The 12,482-nt window shown below is 38.5% G+C and overlaps 1 protein-coding gene across 3 annotated transcripts in view; it reads left to right on the top strand.

The window, feature by feature from the left end:
• ABCG2 (ATP binding cassette subfamily G member 2 (JR blood group)) overlaps positions 1-12,482 on the top strand; it is a 139,929-nt gene that overhangs the window by 114,604 nt on the left and 12,843 nt on the right. For all 3 annotated transcript variants that reach the window (XM_077765126.1, XM_077765127.1, XM_077765125.1), the window contains 4 exons: positions 937-1,088; positions 3,115-3,219; positions 4,188-4,435; positions 10,743-10,825. In XM_077765126.1, coding sequence (XP_077621252.1) covers positions 937-1,088; positions 3,115-3,219; positions 4,188-4,435; positions 10,743-10,825 — 588 coding nt within the window. The remainder of the gene's footprint in view (positions 1-936; positions 1,089-3,114; positions 3,220-4,187; positions 4,436-10,742; positions 10,826-12,482) is intronic.

Raw genomic sequence — 12,482 nt, forward strand, 5'->3', positions numbered from 1 at the left:
AAAGAGCCAGGAGATTTAAATGATCAGTGAGAATAGGGCATGCAATCATTGTTTTAATATTTAGTCCACAACATGTTTTCAAACTTGAATGTATTTACAGATTACCTGGGTGCTTGTTAGAAGTATGGATTCACTAGGCCCAGTAGGTCTGAGAATGTTCAGGGATCTGCATTTTTAGATGTTTATTTATTTTTGAGAGAGAGAGAGAGTGCACATGAAAGGGAGTGCATGCACACACTAGTTGGGGAGGGGCAGAAAGAGGGGGACAGGATCCCAAGCAGGCTCTGAGCTGACAGCAGAAAGCCCAGTGTGGGGCTTGAACTCACGAGCCATGAGATTCTGACCTGCGCTGAAGTAGGTTACTTAACTGACTGAGTCTCCCAGGTGCCCCTAGAGATCTGCATTTTTAATGAATCTTCTTGTTGATGTAGACTGCCCATAGAACACACTTTAGAAACCCTAGTACTTCATAAAAGCACTGAATTGGAAATGAGAAGTTAGTAAGAGAAAAGCAAGTCGAACTAAGAACAAATAATCTGGAGGCAGGAATTAAGTTGCCAGGATGTTCACATTTCAGATGTTTAATGACTCAGACNAAACTAAGAACAAATAATCTGGAGACAGGAAATTAAGTTGCCAGGATGTTCACATTTCAGATGTTTAATGACTCAGACATCTAATTATTTTTATTTTTTCACTTTTAACTTAGGATGTCTGAACAGGGACGAACAATCATTTTCTCCANACCCGACTCCCCACCCACCTCCCCTCTGGTAACCATCAATTTGTTCTCTATAGCTAAAAGTCTGTTTCTTGGCTTGCCTCTCTCTCTCTCTCTTCTTTTTCTCTTTTGCTTGTTTGTTTTGTTTCTTAAATTCCACATATTAGTGAAATCCTNGACATCTAATTATTTTTATTTTTTCACTTTTAACTTAGGATGTCTGAACAGGGACGAACAATCATTTTCTCCATTCATCAGCCTCGTTATTCTATCTTCAAGTTGTTTGATAGCCTCACCTTGTTGGCTTCAGGAAGACTAATGTTCCATGGGCCTTCCCAGGAGGCCTTGGGGTACTTTGCGTCAATGGGTATGTTTGACTTTTTCATGTGGTAAGATCCTTTAGTAAGAGAATCCTAAAGAGAGTAAAAGGGGTCTATAGGAGTGCTCTTTGGTCTTTGAGTAGACATACCATGGCTTCTACCACCCCAAAACATCTTTGATAGCTTGGTGCTAGAATTTTGCTTCACTTTGCAGCATTAGCTTGTTCTCTGGGTCTCTTTCCTGTCCTGGTTGAGAATACCTGCATGTGTGTATAGGAGTATTTCTATTGGGCCTGCATCTGATCTGCTTCCCACTTCTGGTGACCTTTCCCTAACAGTTGAGGAAATATGTTGGTTTCATAGCCAGTTATATGACCCTTGAACATATTGGAAAAGGCCTAAAAATATCCTCAAATTGTTTGTCTTCTTGACCATATTATGGATCAGGCTTTATCATTGTATTCCCTTGTACAAGATGTTAGTCTTCTTTGGTAGAGGTTCATAGTTGCTACTTAAAATTTTCTAGTAACATTAAATTGCAGATTTAGGCCTGGAGTGGGTGTGAGTAACTTGCCAGTTAATAGAATGACTAGTTGTCTTACTCTGACGGACCTACATTTGTGACAGTTTGGGGCTGCTTGGTTCTATTTAGAATGGAAGTATGTAATTTTTTATGACTCATATAGTCTACGTCATTTTATTTTATTAAAATTTTTAAAATGTTTATTTATTTTTGAGAGAGAGGGAGCAGGGGAGGAGCAGAGAGAGAGGGAGACAGAGAATCTGAAGCAGGCTCTGTGCTCTCCGCTCAAAGCCTGACATGTGGCTTAAACTCACAAACCGTGAGATCGTGACCTGAGCCAAAGTTGTACGCTCAACCAAATGAGCCACCCGGGCACCCCTGCTTCATTTTAGGGATATTTGGATATGATTAAAGATAATGCTCCATGACTCCAAATATTGTTTTAAATATTCACTAGCCATTTTTAAAATTTTCCATTTAATCTCCATCATTTAGAGTTAACAAGCACACATGGGTCTAGGGAGTTCAGGGGAGATGAACCTAGGGTCAGACTAGAGGCCAATTGAGTCCAGAGGATCATGCCAAGGAAGTTGAGATAAGCTGTACTGTGCCAGTCACATTCTCTTGGGAGTGCTCTGGTGATTTGTTCTCCCTGTTGGAATTATGACAGCACAACAAATGAGCATCTGGGTGTCCCCAGGTGAACCTGGAAAGCAGAACACACCCCTGGCTTCTCCCAAGGACAGTCTTGCTGTGTCATAGCATTCTTTGCTTGTGACCTTGCTTTGAAGAGCATTAGTCCCAGCTATAGCTTTTTTTTTGGGGGGGGGGGGGTTTTTAAATTAATTTATTTTTCCTTGGATATTATTTCTATTTTNAGTGCTCTGGTGATTTGTTCTCCCTGTTGGAATTATGACAGCACAACAAATGAGCATCTGGGTGTCCCCAGGTGAACCTGGAGAGCAGAACACACCCCTGGCCTCTCCCAAGGACAGTCCTGCTGTGTCATAGCATTCTTTGCTTGTGGCCTTGCTTTGAAGAGCATTAGTCCCAGCTATAGCTTTTTTTTTTGGGGGGGGGGTGTTTTTAACTTTATTTATTTTTCCTTGGATATTATTTCTATTTTTGAAGAAGTTCTGATAAGCCTCAGAGCATACTGAGTATNGGGGGGGGTGTTTTTAACTTAATTTATTTTTCCTTGGATATTATTTCTATTTTTGAAGAAGTTCTGATAAGCCTCAGAGCATACTGAGTATAGCTGTTTCATGTCTCATGAACTATGATGGGTAAGGTCCTAGTATGAACTTTCTAAGAGTCCCCAGTTGTTTTTAAGTGTGTATTTTTCTGGAAGACAGAGCATTGCTGAAATGTTGTGTGATTGAATATATAAAAAGAAAAGTTAAATTAGTCAAGGGAGAAGAAGAAAAAAAAAAAGATGAGGGAGAAGTTGTTAGATTCTCTTCCCCAACCTCACCTCTCTCACCCCTGTAAGTGAGTTTTTATTTTCCAAGACCATCAAGTTTGTGTACTTGAGTTGCCTTCTTTTTTAGGTTACCAGTGTGAACCCTATAATAACCCTGCAGACTTCTTCCTGGATGTCATTAATGGAGACTCCTCTGCTGTGGTATTAAACAGGGAGGATCAGATGGATGAAGGTATGCAAATATGTTGAGAGTCACAGATTATTGCCTAACTGCATTAGCTGAAGTTTAGCAATGTGGCAACTCATTAAATCATGGCTTTGTGAATTTATATTGATGCTGTCCTCTGATAACCGTTGTCTTAGTCTGCATGGGTTACCGTCACAAAAATATCATAGACAGGTGGCTGAAACACTAAACATTTATTTCTCACGGTTCTGGAGCTGGAAGTCCAAGATGAAGGTATCTGCAGATTTGGTGTCTGTTGAGGACCCACTTCCTGGTTCAGAGATGGGTGACCATCTTCTCATTGTTTCCTCACTTGGTGGAAGTAGGGAGGGTGCTCGCTCTCTCGGGCCTCTTTTATAAGGTTACTGATCTCATTAATGAGGACAACACCTTCATGACTTAATCAGTCCTTAGAGGCCCCCTACCTTCAAACATCATCACACTGGGGATTGAATTTTAGCATATGAATCTTGAGGGATTATAAACATTCATTCTATTGGTCAACACAGATTTTGTTTTGAGTGCTGAGAATATTTTTGATTTAATTTATAAATGAGCATTTATATGATAGTATCAGTTCTATGGGGGAGTTTTCATTTAAAAAATGCCCATTGTTTTGAAATAAGAAACTTGGCAATTTATGTATTTGCATGTAGAAAAAAACAAAGGGAAGATTTTTTATATTGGGAATTATAACTTGCTATGATAAGAAGTCTATTTTAGAAGAATTAGGGTTCAAATATAGTTAGGAAAAGGTCAGTAGATTTGCTGTATTCATAAGTTTATGGGAGTAGTCAATTAACTGTATTTTTCTAATTCTGTAGAGCAATGACAGATCTAATAATTTTTTATACTCAAGCATTAGAATTAAGGTGTTAGGAAAGAATCTAAGAAAAGAGTTGCCAAAAAATGAGCTAAATCAGGTGTTACTTTATTAATAATGTTTCCCTTCTTTATCCTCTTTTATTCCAAAGACAAGGAGACTGAAGAGCCTTCCAGGAAAGATACTCCACTCATTGAAAGAATAGCTGAGTTTTATGCCAGCTCTGCCTTCTGCAGAAAAACAAAAGAAGATTTAAATCAACTCGCAGAGGATCAGAAAAAGAAGAGCTCAGCCTTTGGGGAGATTACCTATGCCACTTCCTTCTGTCATCAACTCAGATGGATTTCTAAGCGTTCGTTCAAAAACTTATTGGGTAATCCCCAGGCCTCTATAGCTCAGGTAACCTGACAGATTCTGCTGATTATGCTCAGACATACTTATGTGGGAATATTTGGTTCTAATCTAATCTATTTTAGGATGATTCTTATCTTCTACTCATCCTCCCATTTATTTATCCCCACTCCATTTGGGATATAGAAACAGCCAACAGAGCAAGTAAAACACGATGAAATTTTCACTTATGGAAAATATTTTCTTTTTTTAGTGGTTTTTTTTTTTACGACCTAATTCAGAATTTTTGTTGATTTAGATGAGCTGTACTGGATAATCTTTGTAAAATATTTTTTTCTTCAAAATTGTGAAGTAAAGGAGATGTTTAGCGACATCTAAAGTTTTCTGGTAGCTGCACACATTCATTTCCTGATCCACTCAACAAGTTCTTACTGTTCACGTATGACATTTTGAGAGTTTGGAGATAGCAGTGAACAAAATTGGCAAAAATAAAACCCCTGTTCTCATGGAGCTTAATTTCCTGTGAGGAACAACAGGTGACAAATTCGTACAGAAATTAACTGTATAGCAAGTCATGTGGTAAAAGGGTCTGTGGAGAAAGTTTAAGCGGAGAAGCAGAGAAAGGAAGAGAAAAAGAGAAAGAAAGGAGAGGGGGGAAGAGGGAGAGAGTGGAAAGTAGCTGATTACATTTGAAATCAGTTGGCCAGGGAAGCCTTCATCTGCAAGTCCCAGAATGCCTTTGAAGGTCATAGGGGCCAGCTGCTTTCTGAGGGAAGAGCCTGTGTGCAAATGCTATTCCTTATAATTGACCTTCCTCATTTTGGGTATCTAATCTTAGAAAGCATTAAATACCTGAAACAGTTTGTAGTTGCCACAGCGTAGTAAGCAGACTTGAATTCTGTTAAACAAGGGTATTCACTGTCAGATTGACTTTCTTTTGATAATGATGAAATCCTGTTCTTTTTGTCTTTTGGCTGGCTCTATTGATAGTTGTTGATTATCACCCTTCTATTTTTCTGTTATTCTTAGGTGCTCTGTCATACAAACTCTAGTATTCCCAGTTCATTGGCCTATCCTTTCTAAGGAAATCAGTTTAGCTAGTTATTTTGGGGGTTATTGATTTTATTATCAATCATTGAATTTCTTTTAGTACTCATCTTTTAGTTGAGTACTAAAAGATGACATCCTTTAGTTGAGTACTAAAAGATGACCTGCTGTTGGCTCTCATAAGATATTACTGACTTCTTACCATCTGCACTATAATTTTCATACTTCGATACTGTTGCCTTCTAAGTATTAATACCAAGAATCTGTATCCCTCTTTGAGATACATTGCCAATTGCTCCAGAGATTTTTGCCACTTGTTATTTGACATTTCTGTCAGAATATGAGCACTGTGTGTACTAGCAACCAAGGTTAAATTTTTATTCTTTTATAGTAGATTTGATGTCATTTGGAAACAAGTCTGATAAGTAAAGTCAACCTGCTTACCCATTGCTCCAACATCACTGTTGTAATGTGATGGAATTGGTTCTTTAGTGTGATTTAGATATTATATTTTTTTTAATTTGGAAAGTAACTAAAATTTCTCTTGCCTCTAAAAGTGGTTTATAAGTGTCTTGTCCAAGTCACAATATGATAGTTCTGAGAAGAATGTGATTAGAATGTGGAGATATTTTTTTTCTTATTTTAAAAAAAGTTTTTATTTAAATTCCAGTTAGTTAACATTTAGTGTAATATTAGCTTCAGATGTACAATTTAGTGATTCAACACTTTCATACAACACTGGTGCTCATCACCACAACTGCACTCCTTAATCCCCATCACCTATTTTACCCAACTCCCCACCCACCTCCCCTCTGGTAACCATCAATTTGTTCTCTATAGCTAAAAGTCTGTTTCTTGGCTTGCCTCTCTCTCTCTCTCTTCTTTTTCTCTTTTGCTTGTTTGTTTTGTTTCTTAAATTCCACATATTAGTGAAATCCTATGTATTTGTCTTCTCACCCTGACTTATTTTGCATAGCATAATACTCTAGCTCTATTCATGTTATTGCAAATGGCAAGATTTTACTTTTTTTTTATGGCTGAGTAATACTCCATTACGTGTGTGTGTGTGTGTGTGTTTGTGTGTGTATAGTATATATATATGATTATATATATACACATACATACATACCATATCTGCTTTAGGCTCTTTCCATAATTTAGCTATTGTAGGCAATGCTGCTGTAAACTGAGGGGTGCATGTATCCCTTTGAATTAGTGTTTTTGTATTCTTTGAGTAAATCCAGTCATGCAATTGCTGAGTCATAGGGTAGTTCTATTTTTAACTTTTTGAGGAATCTCCATACTGTTTTCCAGTGTGGCTATACCAGTTTGTATTCCCATCAGTAGTGTAAGAGGGTTCCTCTTTCTAAAATGTGGAACTATTTGTAATACACCATGACTCTGCATCTTTTGTTGCTCTGCGTACTTCAGATGCAGACCCAGGCCTAGTGCCTCCAGGTTGCATATTCAGCCTATTTGCTTCCTCAGTGAACTCAATTCCACTAAAGGAGTCCCAGCAATGTTTGGAGTAGTGGCAAACTCATAGAACAAACACAGAACATTGCATCTCTCTGAGTATCTGCTGTTCAGATTATAAGTACTAGAATGTTTGCTTAGAACAGGAGTAGGCCGACCTTTTTTGTAAAGGGCTAGATAGTAAATACTTTGGGCTTTGCAGGCCATGCGGTCTTTGTCTCTAGCCTTTGCCATTTTAGCGTGAAAGGAGCCACAGATAATACATAAACAAATGAAAATAGCTGTGTTCCAATAAAACTTTATTGATGGATACTGAAATTCGAATTTCATTTAAATTTCATGTGGCAAGAAATATTCTTTTCTCACTCTTTTTTCTCCCAACCATTAAAAAAGTGGTAAAAACTGCTCTAGCTAGAGGGCAGAACATAAATAGGTGACAGGCCTGTAGACCCTAGCGTGGTGACCTTCGATTTAGTGGTTTTAAACTTGTATGTGTGTTGTTTACATTTTAAAGTATTTGAATGTGAAGCTATTAAACAGCTTTATGGTTTCCCGCTGATAAATCTTGTATCAGTCGTATTGCAGCCATACCTAGATTTCAACTAGTCATTTACATGATTCAGACTTTGCTTCTATAATGCCCTTTAACCAAAGGTTGTGTTTCAGTGATCTTGGAGTGAATGGATCATCTATATAGGACTTAATGTTCATTTTTTTAAATGCTTTATTTATTTCTGAGAGAGAGAGAGAGAGAGAGACAGTGTGAGCAGGGGAGGGTCAGAGAGAGAGGGAGATACAGAATCTGAAGCAGGCTCCAGGCTCTGAGCTAGCCGTCAGCACAGAGCCTGACGCAGAGCTCAAACCCATGACTGTGAGATCATGACCTGAGCCGAAGTCAGACGCTTAACCGACTGAGCCACCCAGGCGCCCCAGACTTAATGTTCATTTAATGTGCCATGGATTTTTCTGATCAAATCAGTTTGGAAAACACTAGAGATTTATTTTTTCTGCTGGCACATTTTACATTTGACTAGGGATGTTTTTGAGTAATGGCCATAATTATCTCTCAGAACTCACCATGAGATATATTGCTAAACACAGCTGAACAAGACAGAATAACATATTTAGGGAATTTCTTTTTTTTCCTTCTGTTCAAAACAGAGGCCAGGTGCACAGGACTTATAGTGTCTCCTCTTTGTGTGCTCTGTTGAACAATGCTTAGTTTGCCTATTTTTTTTCTCTTTTCTGTAATCCAAGAAAGAGTAACATAGATTATTTATATCAATGTAAAAGTGTGACCATTTTTTTTTTTAATTTTTTATTTTTGAGAGAGACACAGAGACAGAGTGCGAGCAGGGAAGGGGCCAAGAGAGAGACACACACATAGAATCCGAAGCAGGCTCCAGGCTCGGAGCTCTTAGCACAGAGCCCAGTGTGAGGCTCGAAACCATGAACCATGAGATCATGACTTGAGCCAAAGTCAGATGCTTAACTGACTGAGCCACCCAGGCACCCCAAAGTGTGACAAAATTTTGACATTGATTATTTTGTCAATATGTTTGAAAGCTGACTTTGAAAATACACTTAGAACTTTGAAACCTTTAGCAAACATCCTAATGATAATATTGACAGTATCTTTTGTATGCATAAGAAACAAACATGTAGAGTATCCAGATTGAGAAGTCCAAACATTCTTAAAGTTATACTGGGTGAACGTAGGGACTTGTATATACACACATGCACACATGGTAATGGAGTCATCATCATTTATTTTGGAAGCTTATCTGTTGACATGAATATTCTGAAGTATATTCTGAGGGTAATGAAAATATACCAGGGTAACAGATTTTTGTTTCCCAAATTTCTGACTGTCTTATTAGCAAGGGAATTTTTTTTAAAAATTTTTTTTAATGTTTTATTTATTTCTAGAAGAGAGAGAGAGAGAGAGACAGCGTGAGCAGGGGAGGATCAGAGAGAGAGGGAGTCACAGGCTCTGAAACAGGCTCCAGGCTCTGAGCTGGCAGTCAGCACAGAGCCCGACGCGGGGCTCAAACCCACGAACCGCGAGATCATAACCCAAGCGAAAGTCGGACGCTTAACCGACTAAGCCACCCAGGCGCCCCAGCAAGGGAATTTGAAAGACCTCTCAGATCAGACTTTTTCCAGACTGTGGTCTTCACAAACTAGCCTCCACAGATCATGATCCTATTTACCAATTTGGTTTGCTTCATGCCAAAATATGCTTGCAAAAAGTTCCTTCAAGTCTTGATACTATTGTACTATAGTAGTACTGAGATTTCTTATTTTATTTTTTAACTTTGAAGGTTCCAAGATACATGATGGGATATTTTGTTTTCTTTAGATGACCATTTTCTTATATTTTTTAATTTAATATAACATAAACGCACCATAAGTAGAGCTTTCTTAAACAAATTGTATCATAGTACAGTCTTTAATCCTTTGCTTACAGAAGTGTCCTTAAGAGACATTTTGTCAATCTTAAAAACAAAAGTGATGTTTACACAATCTACTTAAGAGTCCTCAAACAGACAGAGTAAGTGAAGGTAGGTAAGAGTGGCAAAAAATTGGCAGCTTAGCTTACTTTTGGCTGCGGGCCCTTGTGCTGAGGTTGCTGGAGAAGCAGTGACATGAGAATGGGTAGTGATAGCACACAGGTACCCTCAGAGAGTGCTAGCTGAGTGCTTTGGTGGCAGTGACAATGCACTTTTCCAGTGTAGGCATGGACTGTCTCCTGGGTCAGATAGGCGGGCCCCAGCATATCTCTACTTCCTTATTACGTGGAATAACATTGTTAGAATTGTTTTATGTGTGCTTGAAACATTGTATTTATTTTTAATGTTAAAAGAAAAATATCCTAGGGGTGCCTGGGTGGCTTAGTCAGTTAAGTGTCTGACTTCCGCTCAGGTCATGATCACATGGTTCTGGGTTCGAGCCTCACATTGGGCTCTGTGCTGACAGCCAGCTCAGAGCCTGGAGCCTGCTTCGGATTCTGTACCTCCCTCTCTCTCTGACCCTCCCCAGCTCACGCTGTCTTCTCTGTCTCTCAGAAATAAATAAAAACATTTAAAAAATTAAAAAATAAAAATCCTAGGGAGCCTGGGTGGCTCAGTCAGTTAACTAACTGTTTGACTCTTGATTTCGGCTCAGGTCATGATCTCGCAGTTGTGAGATTGAGCCTGATGTTGGGCTCTGTGCTGTGTGGAGTCTGCTTGGGATTCTCTCCCTCCCTCCCTCTCTCTCTCTCTCCCCTCCCACTCTGCCCCGCTACTCTGCTTTCTCTCTCACACACACTCTCTCTCTCTCAAAATAAACATTTTTTTAAAAAGTCATTTAAAAAAAAGAGTTAAGATATCCTGTTTTTACTTGAGCCTCTTGAAATATAAAATTGCATGTTCACTAGCACAAAGGCTGAAAGTTCAGGTCAGAACTCTTTAGCCACTTGGACTTTATTTTATTTCTCAAATGACTTAGCCAAGCACTTGGATTGCTTCCCTACTCTGTATGGCCTTCCCAGGCCTGGTAGTTTGAACTAGACCTTGAACTGGCCTGGTGAATCACTGGGGTAACCTTAGACTTCCAGGAGTCTATTGTGTTCTACTGTCAGCCTCCCCAACACACAGATAAATTATTTTTTAATTTAGAAAGCAGTCTAATAACATACGCTCTTTTATATTCCCCCAAGGACTTTGCCTGAACCATCTGAAGTATCTATCTCAATTGTGAAATTTGATTATATAGCCATGTAATAATCAAAAATGGTGTGTTGTTTTTACCTTTAATTAAAACTTTTTTTCTTTTTCTCTTTGAAAAGATAATTGTAACAGTCATCCTGGGATTGGTTATAGGTGCCATTTTCTATGATCTAAAACATGATCCTACGGGAATCCAGAATAGGTAAGTAAGTTTGGATCTTGGTTTTGAGAAAGTGCTGTTACTTCCTTCAAGCTTATGAAAATCCACTAAGAATTTAAATTTGAGGGGTGCCTGGGTGACTCAGTCAGTTAAACATCTGGCTCTTGATTTCGGCAGGTCATGATCTCACAGTTTATGAGATTAACCCCCATATTGGGTTCTCAATGTTGACAGTGCAGGCCTGCTTAGGATTCTCTCTCCATGGCTCTCTGCCCCTTCCTGTTGGTGTTTGCTTGTGGGTATGTGCATGCACACACATACTCTCTCTCAAAAAAAAAGAAGAATTTAAATTTGAGACAAGTACAGGGTAAACTGAGGAGTAGGATAAGTCAGTGAATTGAAAGCTGAAGGGATATATATGTGTGTGTGTGTGTGTGGTTGTGTGGATGTATGTATGTGTATATATATATATAGAGAGAGAGAGAGAGTGGTGACTATATGTATTTGTATGTATATGTATACGAATATAGTGGTAATTTATACAATACATAAAATTTACCTTCTTAACCAGTTTTAAGTGTACAGTTCAGTGCCATTAATTATTTTCCATTGTTGCATATTTCCATTATTCCATATAAACCACATTATACTTTCTGTTTCCCAGTTTGACTACTCTAGGTACTCACAGAAGTGGAATCCTACAGTATTTGTCCTTTGGTAACTCGCTTATTCCCCTTACTTAGTATCTTCAAGGTTCATCCATGTTGTAGCATATGTCAGGATTTCTTTCCTTTTAAAGGTTGAATAATTATTCCAGTCTATGGATATATCATATTTTGCTTATACATTTATCTGTCCTTAGACACTTGGATTATTTCTGCCTTTCGGCTGTTGTGAATTTTGGCGAGGAAGAATATTCTCTGCTCTTCAAAGTCTCTCTAGTAGGACTAAGAATCACATTGACATAAGACAGACTAACAGGAGAAAATCAAATTCAGTAACATGCGAACAGGGAATCCACACAGACACAAAGTTCCAAAACAAGTGAGGCAATGTGTTGCCTATGTGAGCTAAGGAGAGGGGTGGGCTAGGTCTGAGGATACACAGGGGAGGAAGATTTTAGGAAGTTGAGAGATGGTATTTGGAAAACAAAAGTTGCCTCTTATGCAAATAAGTTTCCTAGGTAAAGAGGAATCTTTCTTAATAGCTCTCTTCCTGGTACAGTCTCTCCTTTCCAATGTAAATTTAGGCAGTTGAGGGGGAGGTAAAAACCGTTTCCAGAATCTGCCTGCTTTTAGCTCAAAAAAATATTCTTGTCTAAGTGATCCGTGTTGGAGCAGCCTGCCCTTTACCCCTCATGGAGTAATGCCGCTATGAATGAGGATTTACAAATAAATATCTGTTTGCGTTTCTGCTTTACATTCTTTCGGGTTTATTCTCAGACGTAGAATTACTGCATCATTTGGTAAGTCTATTAAGTATCCTGCCTTCCACAGCAGATGTATTATTTTACATTCCTACCAGCAGTACCCAGGAGTTTCAGTTCCTCTGCAACCTTACCAAACTTCTTACTTTCTGGGTTTTTTCTTTTTCTTCTTTATAATAATAACATTCCTAATTGGTGTCAAGTGATACCTCATGTGGTTTTGATTAGCATTCCCCTAATGATTAGTGATGTTACACACTTTTTAATGTGCTT

The sequence above is a fragment of the Crocuta crocuta genome, unplaced genomic scaffold (assembly GCF_008692635.1).
Source record: "Crocuta crocuta isolate KB4526 unplaced genomic scaffold, BGI_CrCroc_1.0 scaffold134, whole genome shotgun sequence".
NCBI lineage: Eukaryota > Metazoa > Chordata > Mammalia > Carnivora > Hyaenidae > Crocuta > Crocuta crocuta.